The sequence below is a fragment of the Bombina bombina genome, chromosome 1, assembly GCF_027579735.1.
Source record: "Bombina bombina isolate aBomBom1 chromosome 1, aBomBom1.pri, whole genome shotgun sequence".
Taxonomy (NCBI): domain Eukaryota; kingdom Metazoa; phylum Chordata; class Amphibia; order Anura; family Bombinatoridae; genus Bombina; species Bombina bombina.
In genome coordinates, this window is record NC_069499.1 from 1025372890 (window position 1) to 1025389211 (window position 16322).

The window sequence follows — 16322 nt, forward strand, 5'->3', positions numbered from 1 at the left end:
TTAAAAAGTATTTTATGTTGTTTTAAATACAGCTCACTCATTCCGGTCTTTATAATTAGATGCTGCAGTTTTAAAAAGAACCTCTTTGTTCTACATCTTGTGTATGCATTGTCAAACCTGTAATTACCTTTCTATAAATGATCTGCTATTTCACAGACCTAAATAACTTTATCTTATGTGCTTCCTCATTCCATTACTTGTATAAATTGCACTGTTTAAGATATTGATGCACAGATCAAATAATGATTACCTGTCATACCCCTGCAATGGCTGGAACCAAAGGATTAGCTCTGGCTATTATGCTGGTTCTGTGCCTTGGAGATACTCATGCTGTCATTCCTGGGTCTGTGGTGAGGATTACACAGAAAGGCCTAGACTATGGTATGTACTTTTCATTGTTCTGATAACTACCCATAGAAGACATTGATTATCTCATGTCATATTTAGCACTACATGTCTAATGTGAGGAGGTTTTGGGTAGAGTTTTTGATTGAATGGTACTTGTTCTAATTTTTTATAATTTTTTGACTTTTGATAAACAATTAAGAATATTCTTCAAGAAATTGATCCTTATAATGTAATCATGTTTAAACATTCTGGTAATTCTGTGTAAAATTGTGTTTGCCCCACACTTCAGGGGCGTATTTAGGTTTTGTGTTGCCCTAGGCACTCAAAATTCTGCTGCCCCCCCACCCCCCTGCCCACCCCAGGTTTAAGGCCTTTTTTTAGACATAATATTTTTGGGGCAGGGTGTAAAAAAAAAAAAAAAAAAAAAGTATTTTTAAGTAGATGTTCGCCAGGGCTTGCATTCACTCTGATCACACACACACACACACACATATATATATATATATATATATATATATATATATATATATATATATATATATATATATATATATATAATGACATTATTTTGCAAGTCAGATGATTAAAGTGTTTATATCAGAAAAAAATATCCTTCACTGTATAATAGTTCGTCAGTAGGTAGTTGTTTAACTTTAAACATCTTCTTTGGTGATTGACAGTTATTTAAGCAAAATATCTGCTTGGATAAATATGTAATGAATATACAAACTGGCCTTTAAAAGTACTTAAAAAATACAACAGTAGTTATGATAGGTTTAGGAATTGTATCCTAGGGGATAAAGTCACATGATACAATCATAATAAAGTATATACTTGTATTGTTTCTGAATGTATTAAATGCATACAACATATTTTTAGTTGTGTTTTAAGTCACATGGTTGTATAGATTCAGCAATAAATACTTTTTCTTTGCATGTATGACAGATAGACAAACAGTAAATGTACAAGTATATGTACAAGTATTTAGTGACTAATCCGTTTAAATATTTTAATGACTAATGAAGATGTATTGAAGGGAGAAAGGCATATGCTGTTTCACAGTGGTCACGGTGTAGTGCACACTGCACTGTGTAGTCTGTGTGAGTCTCAATCACGCGGTGGAGCCAGGAAGAATACCGCATTCCCTCTCAGTCCAGGCCAGGCTGCGCAAGTGAGCTCCGCTTCCACTGTCACCACGTCATGCGCACCCACATACAATCCCATAGGATAGCAATAGCCGGGCCCTGGTTGATTTAGCCACCCGGCCCTCAGTTCAGTAGAGTGGCCCTAGGGACTCAAAATTCTGCTGCCCCTTAAAAATCTGTTGCCCTAGGCACCGGCCTTGTTGGCCTATGCCTTAACACGCCCCTGCCACACTTGCTAGAAAGGGCTAAGAAGCATATTCTGTAACATGTCACAAAAGAATGTGCTTTTAGTGAGGGTGGGACAGAATACAATTTAATGTCCCTTTAAGGAATTGTATTTTTGCTCTCCATTCTCATCATCATTATCATAAAAATAATAATAAAAATAATAATACACACACTAGTACAAATGTTGTTTCAACCTATATTATCCATACAATAAATGGGGCATTTGGTCCCCCTAGGCCCTACACTTACATATTTAAAAAAAGTACTCCAGCCTTGGCAGATTAATATAAACTGACCTTTATTATACCATGGTCCACAAGAAAAACAACGTTTCAGACCCTCATTAGGTCCTTAGTCATGTCTGGGGCCTGAAACTTTGTTTTTCTTGTGGACCATGGTATAATAAAGATCAGTTTATATTAATCTGCCAAGTCTGGAGTACATTTTTTTAAAGACTTATTGATACGGAGGGGATGGCTGACTCCTTGCTCCTGTACCTAATTGTTGGGTTGCTGTTCCTCAATTCTTGATTTTGTTTTTCCCTCCACTTACATAGTAGTAGTAATCATAACTAGGAAATTTTTTCTCTATATAAGTCTAAATCATACCACATTCTCCCCATTGTGATTAACCATTTAATTCTCAAAGAACACAAGAACCTGACAATGATTTGCTCCACCTCTTCACTAACTACCTTGCGAGTACACTAACATTTACAGTTATACTATCAACCTAGGTGCCAACAACACTCCCAAGTTCGCCTACATGACTTCATAATGCAACCCCCATCACCAAGTACTGCTCCCTAAAGAACTCCCTTAGTGGGTATATTGCTATATATTTTCTCAATAGAAATATTGCAGCTAACACAACATAATATCTGAGACAGTGGTGTTGAACCACCTTGAGAGTATATGCACCGATTGGTGATAATCTACTTAATCCTATTGCTATAATCATATTTTTCTCTTGAGTCTTTAAAAGAAGAGGTGTAGTGCTCAAGTCAGGAATTGAGTCCTCACATTATGATGAAAATGAAGCTTGGCAAAAATAAAAAATATATATTAATATTATTTTAGAAATCATATATACTTATCCTGCACTGAAGTTTGCAGTTTGCATGCAACAAAGTAGAGTGCCTTTGCGGAAGTTGCATCAATTTAGGGTGACTTCAGGCCAATCCAAACATTTTAAGATTATTTGAAACACTCAGGCCTAGATTTGGAGTTTGGCGGTAGCCGTGAAAACCAGCGTTAGAGGCTCCTAACGCTGGTTTTAGGCTACCGCCGGTATTTGGAGTCAGTCAGGAAAGGGTCTAACGCTCACTTTTCAGCCGCGACTTTTCCATACCGCAGATCCCCTTACGTCAATTGCGTAACCTATCTTTTCAATGGGATCTTTCTAACTCCGGTATTTAGAGTCGTGGCTGAAGTGAGCGTTAGAAATCTAACGACAAAACTCCAGCCGCAGAAAAAAGTCAGTAGTTAAGAGCTTTCTGGGCTAACGCCGGTTCATAAAGCTCTTAACTACTGTGCTCTAAAGTACACTAACACCCATAAACTACCTATGTACCCCTAAACCGAGCCCCCCCCACATCGCCGACACTCGATTACATTTTTTTAACCCCTAATCTGCTGACCGCCACCTACGTTATCCTTATGTACCCCTAATCTGCTGCCCCTAACACCGCCGACCCCTATAATATATTTATTAACCCCTAACCTGCCCCCCTCAACGTCGCCGCCAGCTACCTACACTTATTAACCCCTAATCTGCCGTCCGTCCGCACGCCGCCACCAGCTACATTATAGCTATGTACCCCTAATCTGCTGCCCCTAACACCGCCGACCCCTATATTATATTTATTAACCCCTAACCTGCCCCCCTCAACGTCGCCTCCACCTGCCTACACTTATTAACCCCTAATCTGCCGAGCGGATCTCACCGCTACTATAATAAAGTTATTAACCCCTAATCCGCCTCACTCCCGCCTCAATAACCCTATAATAAATAGTATTAACCCCTAATCTGCCCTCCCTAACATCGCCGACACCTAACTTCAATTATTAACCCCTAATCTGCAGACCGAATCTCGCCGCTATTCTAATAAATGTATTAACCCCTAAAGCTAAGTCTAACCCTAACACTAACACCCCCCTAAGTTAAATATAATTTAATTCTAACGAAATAAATTAACTCTTATTAAAGAAATTATTCCTATTTAAAACTAAATACTTACCTGTAAAATAAACCCTAATATAGCTACAATATAAATTATAATTATATTATAGCTATTTTAGGATTTATATTTATTTTACAGGTAACTTTGTATTTATTTTAACCAGGTACAATAGCTATTAAATAGTTAAGCACTATTTAATAGCTACCTAGTTAAAATAATTACAAAATTACCTGTAAAATAAATCCTAACCTAAGTTACAATTAAACCTAACACTACACTATCAATAAATTAATTAAATAAAATACCTACAATTACACCTAACACTACACTATCAATAAATTAATTAAATACAATATCTACAAATAAATACAATGAAATAAACTAACTAAAGTACAAAAAATAAAAAAGAACTAAGTTACAAAAAATAAAAAAATATTTACAACAATTTTAAACTAATTACACCTACTCTAAGCCCCCTAATAAAATAACAAAGCCCCCCAAAATAAAAAATGCCCTACCCTATTCTAAATTAAAAAAGTTCAAAGCTCTTTTACCTTACCAGCCCTGAACAGGGCCCTTTGTGGGGCATGCCCCAAGAAATTCAGCTCTTTTGCCTGTAAAAAAACACATACAATACCCCCCCCCAACATTACAACCCACCACCCACATACCCCTAATCTAACCCAAACCCCCCTTAAATAAACCTAACACTAAGCCCCTGAAGATCTTCCTACCTTGTCTTCACCTCACCGGGTATCACACCGATCCGTCCTGGCTCCGATATCTTCATCTAAGCCCAAGCGGGGGCTAGACATCCATCATCCGATGGCTGAAGAAGTCCAGAAGAGGCTCCAAAGTCTTCATCCTATCCGGGAAGAAGAGTAGATCTGGACCGGCAACCATCTTCTTCCAAGCGGCATCTTCTATCTTCATCCGATGAGGACCGGCTCCATCTTGAAGACCTCCACCGCGGACCCATCTTCTTCCGACGACGACTTCCCGACAAATGACAGTTCCTTTAAGGGACGTCATCCAAGATGGCGTCCCTCGAATTCCGATTGGCTGATAGGATTCTATCAGCCAATCGGAATTAAGGTAGGAAAATTCTGTTTGGCTCACATTCTATTGGCTGATTGGAACAGCCAATAGAATGCGAGCTCAATCTGATTGGCTGATTGGATCAGCCAATCGGATTGAACTTGATTCTAATTGGCTGATTCCATCAGCCAATCAGAATATTCCTACCTTAATTCCGATTGGCTGATAGAATCCTATCAGCCAATCGGAATTCAAGGGAAGCCATCTTGGATGACGTCATTTAAAGGAACCGTCATTCGTCGTCTAGTCGTCGGTTGAAGAGGATGTTCCACGTCGGCTTGGAAGAAGATGGTTCCGCTCCTCTCCGGAAGAAAGAAGATTGAAGATGCGGCTTGATAGAAGACTTCATCCAGATGATGGACTTCCGACTTCAGCCCGAGGATGGATTTCTTCAGTCGCCGCTTGGATCCAGACTTCAGCCCGAGGATGGACGTCACTCTTCAGCCCCCCGCTTGGGCTTGGATCAACACTTCCGAGGCTTGGATCAAGACTTCCGAGGACGGATCGGTGAACCTGGCAGGGTGAAGATAAGGTAGGAAGATCTTCAGGGGCTTAGTGTTAGGTTTATTTAAGGGGGGTTTGGGTTAGATTAGGGGTATGTGGGTGGTGGGTTGTAATGTTGGGGGGGGTATTGTATGTTTTTTTTTACAGGCAAAAGAGCTGAATTCTTTGGGGCATGCCCCGCAAAGGGCCCTGTTCAGGGCTGGTAAGGTAAAAGAGCTTTGAACTTTTGTAATTTAGAATAGGGTAGGGCATTTTTTTATTTTGGGGGGCTTTGTTATTTTATTAGGGGGCTTAGAGTAGGTGTAATTAGTTTAAAATTGTTGTAATATTTTTCTAATGTTTGTAAATATTTTTTTATTTTTTGTAACTTAGTTCTTTTTTATTTTTTGTACTTTAGCTAGTTTATTTCATTGTATTTATTTGTAGATATTGTATTTAAATAATTTATTGATAGTGTAGTGTTAGGTTTAATTGTAGGTAATTGTTGGTATTTTATTTAATTAATTTATTGATAGTGTAGTGTTAGGTTTAATTGTATCTTAGGTTAGGATTTATTTTACAGGTAATTTTGTAATTATTTTAACTATTTTAGCTATTAAATAGTTCTTAACTATTTAATAGCTATTGTACCTGGTTAAAATAAATACAAAGTTACCTGTAAAATAAATATAAATCCTAAAATAGCTATAATATAATTATAATTTATATTGTAGCTATATTAGGATTTATTTTACAGGTAAGTATTTAGCTTTAAACAGGAATAATTTATTTAATAAGAGTTAATTCATTTCGTTAGATTTAAATTATATTTAACTTAGGGGGGTGTTAGTGTTAGGGTTAGACTTAGCTTTAGGGGTTAATACATTTATTAGAATAGCGGTGAGCTCCAGTCGGCAGATTAGGGGTTAATGTTTGAAGTTAGGTGTCGGCGATGTTAGGGAGGGCAGATTAGGGGTTAATACTATTTATTATAGGGTTAGTGAGGCGGATTAGGGGTTAATAACTTTATTATAATAGCGGTGCGGTCCGGTCGGCAGATTAGGGGTTAATAAGTGTAGTTAGGTGGAAGCGACGTTCTGGGGGGCAGATTAGGGGTTAATAAATATAATATAGGGGTCGGCGGTGTTAGGGGCAGCAGATTAGGGGTACATAGGGATAATGTAAGTAGCAGCGGTTTACGGAGCGGCAGATTAGGGGTTAAAAATAATATGCAGTGGTCAGCGATAGCGGGGAGGCAGAATAGGGGTTAATAAGTGTAAGGTTAGGGGTGTTTAGACTCGGGGTACATGTTAGGGTGTTAGGTGCAGACGTAGGAAGTGTTTCCCCATAGACAACAATGGGGCTGCGTTAGGACCTGAACGCGGCTTTTTTGCAGGTGTTAGGTTTTTTTTCAGCTCAAACAGCCCCATTGTTTTCTATGGGGGAATCGTGCAAGAGCACGTTTTTGAGGCTGGCCGCGTCCGTAAGCAACTCTGGTATTGAGAGTTGAAGTTGCGTTAAATATGCTCTACGCTGCTTTTTTGGAGCCTAACGCAGCCATTCTGTGGACTCTCAATACCAGAGTTATTTTAAAGGTGCGGCCAGAAAAAAGCCAGCGTTAGCTACGCGGGTCGTTACCGACAAAACTCTAAATCTAGCCGTCAAAGTTTTTTTATGTCTTTTTTTTATCTTGTCTTTTATGGAGGCAATGCATTATAGGTGTAGAATACAAACATCAACATTAGTAATAAATTAAATCCACAAATATAACTATGACAATGTGATGATGAACAGCAATATAATAATACAGAAATGTCCGTTTAAAAAGAAATAAGAGAATATGAGCATATGAGCTGTGAGCCTCACATTTTACATATTAGAATTACAATGAATAAGAACAAATAGTTGAGTAATGAACAGATTCAGTTTTAGTAAGACATATGTAGAATATTGTCAATAGTGTTAAAGGGACAGTCAACACCAGAATGTTTGTTGTTTTAAAAGATAGATAATCCCTTAATTACTAATTCCCCAGTTTTGCATAACCAACACAGTTATAATTATACACGTTTTACCTCTGTAATTACCTTGTATCTAAACCTAAGCAGACTGCCCCCTTATTTCAGTTCTTTTGACAGACTTGCATTTTAGCCAATCAGAGCTGTCTCCATGGTAAATTCACGTGCATGAGCTCAATGTTATCTATATGAAACATGTGAACTAATGCCCTCTATTGGTAAAAAACTATCAAAATGCATTTAGATTACTTGCAAGGTCTAACAAATTTGCATATGAACCTCCTAGGTTTAGCTTTCAACTAAGAATACCAAGAGAACAAAGCAAAATTGGTGATTAAAGTAAATTGGAAAGTTGTTTAAAATTACATGCCCTATTTGAACCATGAACGTTTTTTTTGGACTTGACTGTCCCTTTAAATATGGGGAAAGGGGGGAAAAAAGGGAGATAGAAAAAGAAAAGGAAATTCTCCCTTCTCTCCTAACACCTCTAGTAGTATAAATAAATAAATAAATATTAAGGCCTAGATTACAAGCGGAGCGCAAGAGATTTTTCGAGGGTTTTCGTAATCGTTTGCACTCCTTTTTAATTGCGCTGATATTACAAATTGAGCAAAATCGCGATTTCGCTAGTACAATCTTGATTTACGCTAGAATCCTTACCATGATTTCAGAGCTGTGGTTAATTTTTTTGCAAAATTAAAAAGTTGCACAAAACACTTCAAAAATACATTACAAAGTACAGTTACACTCATATTAACACTGTCTAATAAAAATTATTCTCAAAAAATATTGCATACAAAAGTTATAACGGCTCAAAGCTAGGAGATATCTTGGGTGTAAGAAAAAAAAATCAGCCGTAGGGCTTTAATATTGAGATACATATATATGTCTAAATTATTATTATTATTATTATTATTATTATTATTATCGGTTATTTGTAGAGCGCCAACAGATTCTGCCGTGCTAAAGATTGATATGTATATTTATAGATATTTCTATATATGTGTACATATATATGAATGTATTTATATGTGTATATATGTATTTACAGACATATATTCACATATAAACACATAACTATATTTGTATACATATATACATATATATATTTATAAGTGCATTAGAATCTTTTGCCGTAAAGTAGATGAAAACATGTAAAAGCATATTTATGTAATATTCATTTTTAATAAAGGTTTTTACTATGTATTTACTGTAAATATTTCACATTCCAATGTTCTGTACATAGCAGAATATGTTCTATGTATTTTTAAATAGATATTCCTATATATATATATCTATATCTATATATATATATACATATATATATATCTGTATATATCTAAACCTATATATAATCATCTATATATATAGCTATACATATCTATTTGTTTAAAAAAACCATCAGATATATGTAGAAATATTTATTTATGAATACATAGAACATATTCCATTACGTATAGAACATTGGAAAATTAAATATTTATAAATTTGGATTAGCGCTGATGAGAATATGTGATGGTGTTTGCGCAAGAGTGGGGTGTTTTTTCAACTTTTTTTCTCCATTGACTTCTATAGGGGAATGTGGAAGTGTGTGAACGTGATCACAATGTTTGAATTTCATTTTTTGTGCAAGTCGGGTTACCTCTGGAGAAAAAACTGTTTACTTTCAACGTATAATACCAGCGCAACCCAACTAGCGCACAAATTAAAATCCTAGCGGAGTTTTAGCTATAGCGGAAATGCAAAATACCGCTCTACTTGTAATCTAGCCCTAAGATTGCTTATTAGTGGCATTTTCTCCAATCCAATCTGACCAAATAATTTCAAATAGAGTTATTGCATTTAGGTTTCCGAAGCAAAACATGTGTTGGTACATTTATTATTCCTGGGCCAAGTGAAGGGACAATTGGGTATTAAGACATAGTGGGGCCTATTTATGAAAGGCCTGTCGGACATGATCTGACATTGTGGATCATGTCTGACAGACCTCACTGAATGCAGAGAGCAAAACGCTCTCCTCATTCAGCAATGCACCAGCAGCTCTTGTGAATTGCTGGTGTAATGCCGCCCCATGCAGATTCGCGGCCAATCGGCCTCTAGCAGGGGGGTGTCAATAAAACCTGATCATATTCGATTAGGTTGAATTGCGGCAATGTCTGTCCGCCGCCTCAGAGCAGGCGGACAGGTTATGGAGCAGCGGTCTTTAGACCGCTGTTTCATAACTGGTGTTTCTGGCGAGTCTGAAGGCTTGCCAGGAACACGGAGCTTGATAGCTATGCCCCAGTGTTTTGTCCTCATAAATATTTTTTTGGAATTGTGACACAATATATGTACCATTCGTTATCTGATGTGCCCGCAAGGGAATTGATGTTATTTAAAAAAATAAATATATTTGAAGATACACCAAAGGTTCTGTGCCTAATATAACATTGCCCCAATACGATAGAGCTTGGTAAGAGCTCAGAACCACGTGAGTAATGGAAAACTGAACTTTTTAGTTGGTTCTCCTAATAGGAGTACACTATTGTCTCCCTCTGTTTCTTCTTTCTGAGGTGTTTTGTTGGAAACATAAGAAGAACTCTAGGAGAAATCTGGGTGCAGTGTATCCATTTAAACATAAAATTTACTACTAAATTTACAAAGTTCACTATTTTATATATGGTTTTTATCACATTTTAATGTTTTTTTTAATTGAATTGTGATTTATACTTTAATAAAACATTTTGCATTTCACATAACATTCTAAATGCCAACATTTTATGTGTATACAAAGTGTGAATATAGGTAAATTTGCCCGTTTACGGGCAAGCAATAAATTAGCGATCCACTTGTAATCTGGCCCATAATAAAGAGATAGCTCATAGTAATAAGTATTCTTAACTTAAAGAAAAAAAAATACTATCAATAAAAAATAAAATAAACAACAAAAGCCAACAGGCATAGTATTGTTAAAGATTCAAAATGTACTCACAATATTCAACATGAGGTATGATAAGAGTGCCAAAAGCAGATACATAAATGCATAAGTGGATCTTGAAGAAATAAAGCTTCAGTGTAGAAATGACCAATTACCTTTTATTACCTGAATGCTATGGGCCGATTTATCAATGTTTGTGTGACATGATACGCTGTTGCATATCATGTCCAACAGACATCGCTGAATGCCAATAGCATACTCTGTCGGCATTTAACATTGCACAAGCAGTTCTGGTGAACTGCTTGTGCAATGCCGCCCCCTGCAGATTCGCGACCGCTTGCAGGGGGTGTCAATCAACACGATCGTATAGGATAGGGCGGATTGATGTCCACAGCCTCAGAGGCAGCGGACCAGTTAAGAAGCAGCGGTCTTAAAGGGACACTGTACCTAAAAATTTTCTTTCGTGATTCAGATAGAGCATGCAATTTTAAGCAACTTTCTAATTTACTCCTATTATCAAATGTTCTTTATTCTCTTGGTATCTTTATTTGAAATGCAAGAATGTAAGTTTAGATGCCGGACCATTTTTGGTGAACAACCTAGGTTGTCCTTGCTGATTGGTGGATAAATTCATCCACCAATCAAAAACTGCTGTCCAGAGTGCTGAACCAAGAAAAAAGCTTAGATGCCTTCTTTTTCATATAAAGATAGCAAGAGAACGAAGAAAAATTGATAATAGGAGTCAATTAGAAAGTTGCTTAAAATTGCATGCTCTATCTGAATCACAAAAGAGAATTTTTGGGTACAGTGTCCCTTTAAGACCGCTGCTTCATAACTGCTGTTTCTGGCAAGCCTGAAGGCTCTCACGGAAACAGGGGCATCAGGGGCCATTCGACCCTTGATAAATCTGCCCCTATAACCTGAATTTCCACTGTTAAGTGAGGTCAAGTCAAATCCAGTGGTAAACCAGGAATGAGACTTCATTTGATTTTACTTAAAATGGTTTTAGAAGTATGTATTGTGTGATGCTTCTCATATGGCCCTAGATGTTACAATATTTACATCTGAGCAAGCCTATGGTGTGTTTTCACAATAACAAACAACCTCCTACTTTAAAATACTGTAGGCATTTGAGAATTAGCAAATCTTAATGGGAAATTAAATGATGTTGTACTAGTCAAAAACACAAACATAGCTCTTGAGAATTATTAGCACCATTTGCAAACACAATTCACCTGTTTATAAAGTTGATCAAGACCCTTATTTTCTTTTTGACATCATTTTGAAATTACATCTGATTTGAAGTTTATCGAAAGCCACCATAGCTCAGGAGATTGCTAGAGATTTAAATTCAATTGACATTGGTGGTCATACTGAAATAACTTTGACAGAACCATTCATCAGCTTTCTTGTAGAGTTTGCTGCTATTTTTTTTTTCTATTTTCTAGTTATTATTATTTTTGAAAAATAAACTAAACAATCTAAGATTATTACCTAAATACATAGCCACCTAGTTAATAAAAAAATATATACTACCGACCATTAATCTAAGAGGAGATAGTCCTCATTAATCTAAAATTCCTTTCCTTGTATTGGCTCCCAGACTTTCCCTTCATTTTGTATTTATAACGTTTACCACTTATTAAACTTATTCGCTAAATATGTCTCCCACATAGCAGATAACTGATCAAAAATTGGTTTGCATGATTATTGTTAATATCATAATATTCCTCCAAATTCAATATATAGTCACATTGATGTAACCACTGTGCCACATTTAATGTCTGCTTTCATCTCACATATTAAAGGGACACTGAAGCCAAAAAAAATTCTTTTGTGATTCAGATAGAGCATGCAATTTTACGCAACTTTCTAATTTACTCCTATTATCAAGTTTTCTTCTTTTTCTTGCTATTTTATTTGAAAAAGAAGGCATCTAAGCTGTTTTTTTTGTTTCAGAACTCTGGAAAGCACTTTTTATTGGTGGATGAATGTATCCACCAATCAGCAAGGACAACCCAGGTTGTTCACCAAAATGGGCCGGCATCTAAACTTACATTCTTGCATTTCAAATAAAGATTCCAAGAGAATGAAGAAAGTTTGATAATAGGAGTAAATTAGAAAGTTGCTTAAAATTTCATGCTCTATCTGACTCAAGAAGAAAAAAATTGGGTTCAGTGTCCCTTTAAGCAAAGTGGGCATTGCTTCTATGGGGTTTGTCAAGGTAAAGAAAATATAATTTGCATATAGTATGATTTTATGTTCAGAAGTAACAATCCCGTTGATTTAGGTTGGTTAGAAATTTTAGTGGCAAGTCCAACTACACTCGCTAAAAGAAGTGGAGACATGGGACAACCCTGTCTGGTCCTATTTGTAATATCAAATGGTTTTGACAATGTGCCATGTACTCTTATCCTAGTGGATGAAGACTCATACAGTGCAAAGATCTTTGAAATAAAAGGTCACTCCAACCCGAATTTGAACAGCATAACTTTTTTTAAATTTCAAACTGACACAGGAAAACACTTTCTCTGCATCTGTGCAAACCCTCATCGGTGGAATTTTTTTAGAAGAGGCATATTAGATAAAATGGACTGCTTTTACAGTATTATCCTTGGCTTCTCTTGTGTTGATAAACCCCAGGGGTAAGTATCATTTATAAAATTACATAATGAATACAGGTAAAGAATTAGTAAATCTTTTTTTATAATAGTTTGGTATGTCCATCAGTGCCAGGGGATTTTTCCAATTTACGTTATGATTGAGCTAATTTCTTATATACTAAAAGGGTCATTTCATTTTTCTCTATCTTGATCTGTGATTTTAGGGATCAAAAGGCTTTTTAAGTAAAGATTTATCAGTTGAGATCTATTCTCTGTTGTCTGTGTCACCTCGTCCGCATGAGCTTTGGGTAAATAGGAAAAGTTCTCATAATACACTCAAAACGCTTCTGGAAGTGAGACTAAGGTTATCTTTTTTTAATTGTTAGGATAGATATAAGATCTATTAACTCTGCATTGCAGTCTCCTCTCAAAAAAGTTTACTATATTTGTGTCTCCTTCAAAAAAGGTTTGTCTCATGTGAAGAGCATATTTTTGCAGTCCTTATCTACAATAGTTTGGATGCCCTGTATGCATTTCTCTAGTTCCTCTAGGATGGCTATATTGCCAGTATCTTACTCCCTAAATCTTCTAACTTGTTAAATGTATCATGAAGGACAATCCTCTTCTGTTTAACTTAGTGGGCTTTAATTCTAATCAATTCTCCCTCCCCTGATTACTCTTTTAAGTGCTTCCCATATGACTCTCATATTTGGTACCCACTCTACATACATTATAGTAAAATAACCCTGCAGTGATCTTTCTATACATTGAGTAATTAATGTATCATCCAACAGGTTGTCTTCTAAGCGTCAATGGTAGGATTGAAGCGGGATTGAGGGCCATTATATTAAGCAACTTATCATAGAGGGGTCTGACCACAATCTAGGATGGATTCTTATATCTTTGGCAAGTGAACGATTAGTAAAATACATCATTATAAAATCTATCTAAGAATATCTCACATGTGGGAAGGAATAAAATGTATAATCTCTCTCTGCTAGGAGCATTATTCTCCTCAGACATCATGGGCAATTATGTCTCCAAGGCAAACCTTGACAATTCCGGGCACAAGGGCGCCATGAGCACCAAGCATTATTCTCCTCAGACATCATGGGCAACTATGTCTCTAAGGCAGAGCTTGACAATTCCGGGCACAAGGGCGCCACTGGCGCCTTAAAATTAGGGATTGGCGCCCTACAGACGGGGCACCATCTGCTTTCATTTTTGCCATGTAATCTGTAGATAGAAATGGTCCCTTTAAATGCCTTCCTTAAGCAGCACATCAAACTTAGCAACACAGAATATTATTACTTATTATCCAAAAACTATGTGTAGAAATGCTGGAGATCGATATACTTGTATTACAGTAATAAAATAGCTGCTGTAACAATTCTAATATCGGTGCTCTTGATGCTGAGGCTAAGACAGTCCTGTTCCTAGTGAATTAATGCATGTTTAATGAGAACTTACCTTGCAGACAAGTAGATGTACTGTACTTGTACTGGGTTTCTCACGTTGTTTGTAAGGATGGAGGTTGCTCCCGAATGTTAGGAAAGACTCGCTGCCTCTCAGCACATCTATCTGTCTGCCCTCAGTTACTGCTTGTCCTAATATGGCAGCAAGCGCACTGCCAGCTCCATTCTCAGATCCCTAATGGTATCGCAGCTTCTCTTCCAACTCCTGACCTACCCGCACCGTTCCTGCTGCACTTTTCCATGCTGTTTCTTGGTTACATCTCTCAAATATATATCCTGGAACTACTGTCTGGCTCTGAGCTCTTTTACCTTGTGGCCATGTTCCCGCATGGTCCTGCTAATATTACTGCTATTTTACTTTATTTCCTGTTCATTTCAAAGGGACATGAAAGTCATAATTAAAAGGACACTGAAACCAAATTTTGTCTTTCATGATTCAGATAGATCATACAAATTTAAGCATCTTTCTAATTTACTTCTATTATCACATTTTCTTCATTCTCTTGGTATCTTTATTTGAAATGCAAGAATGCAAGTTTAGATGCCTGCCCATTTTTGGTGAACAACCTAGGTGGTTCTTGCTGATTGGTGGATAAATTCACCCACGAATAAACAAGTGCTTTCCATGGTTCTGAACAAAAAAAATAGGTTAGATGCCTTCTTTTTCAAATAAAGAAAGCAAGAGAACAAAGACAAATTGATAATAGGAGCAAATTAGAAAGTTGCTTAAAATTGCATGCTCTATCTGAATCGCGAAAAGAAAATATTTGGGTTCAGTGTCCCTTTAAACTGTTCATAGTTTGGGTAGATTATTGAGTTGAGATCTTTCAATTTACTTATATTACCAAATGTACTTTGTTCACTTGGTATTTTATTTTGAAAAGCCTATGCCAGGAGCACCAATGCAACACTGGGAGCTAGCTACACATATATGCCTTTTCTTATTGGTTCACCTGATGAGTTTAGCTATCTCCCAGTACTGCATTGCTTCTCTGGAGCCCACTGTAATGTATTGTCAGGCATAGTTATATGCAAACAATAATAAAATTATAAAATGCTCTAACAAACTAGATAATTTTCTTTTTACACTTTTATGTCCCTTTAAAGTATATTATGCGCCACTGAATTAATCCCTTTTTTATAACACATCTTAATATCTCTCCTTTTGATGTTTCCATATTAAGCATTCATCTTATGTTGTTGAACCAGCATGAAACAATTGCTCTTTTCTTCTCATGTCTACAATAATAGGTTGTGTAATGTAGTATGTGTTTGGTTGCTAAATGGTATAAAAATAGGGATTGCTGCCAAATGTAAACCCACACCCAAGAAACAGGCTGAACCCGAATCAATATTTTAATATATAGTTTGGTATGGACCAGACCTCATTGATTCTCTCCCACACTTTGCTTTTAAATATACATTTCTGGTATTGTGGTCATATGCATAAAGAGAAACTTACTGATCATTAAAGGGGTAGAGTCGAAACATAAACATGTAGTAATACAGTATATGAAAATCTTGTGTAAATGCATTTGTTCCCATGGAAAAGGTCCAAACATTTCTATATTTTTGTTGAGTGTATCTTCCTCTTGTATCTTTATATATTTACTTGCGAAAATATTACCTGAGTAAATTTGGCAAGTTTATACTACAAACATTAAGGGCAAGATTACAAATCGCGCGTCAAATCTGTTGCGAAAACCCACTTAAACTTTTTGCAGCATAAATTGATGTTAATAATATTGTGAGATATTGATCCCAATTTTATTTTAACTATTTTAAGAATATTTAGCAGACAAAAGTATATATAAATATGCTATAA

At 36.3% G+C, this 16322-nt stretch overlaps 1 protein-coding gene across 1 annotated transcript in view; it reads left to right on the forward strand.

Moving 5' to 3' along the window:
* Nucleotides 1-266: 266 nt before the first annotated feature.
* Nucleotides 267-16322, forward strand: part of LOC128662611 (bactericidal permeability-increasing protein-like) — a 75873-nt gene continuing 59817 nt past the window's right edge. Inside the window, exon 1 of the mRNA XM_053716444.1 lies at nt 267-381. Coding sequence (XP_053572419.1) covers nt 267-381 — 115 coding nt within the window. The remainder of the gene's footprint in view (nt 382-16322) is intronic.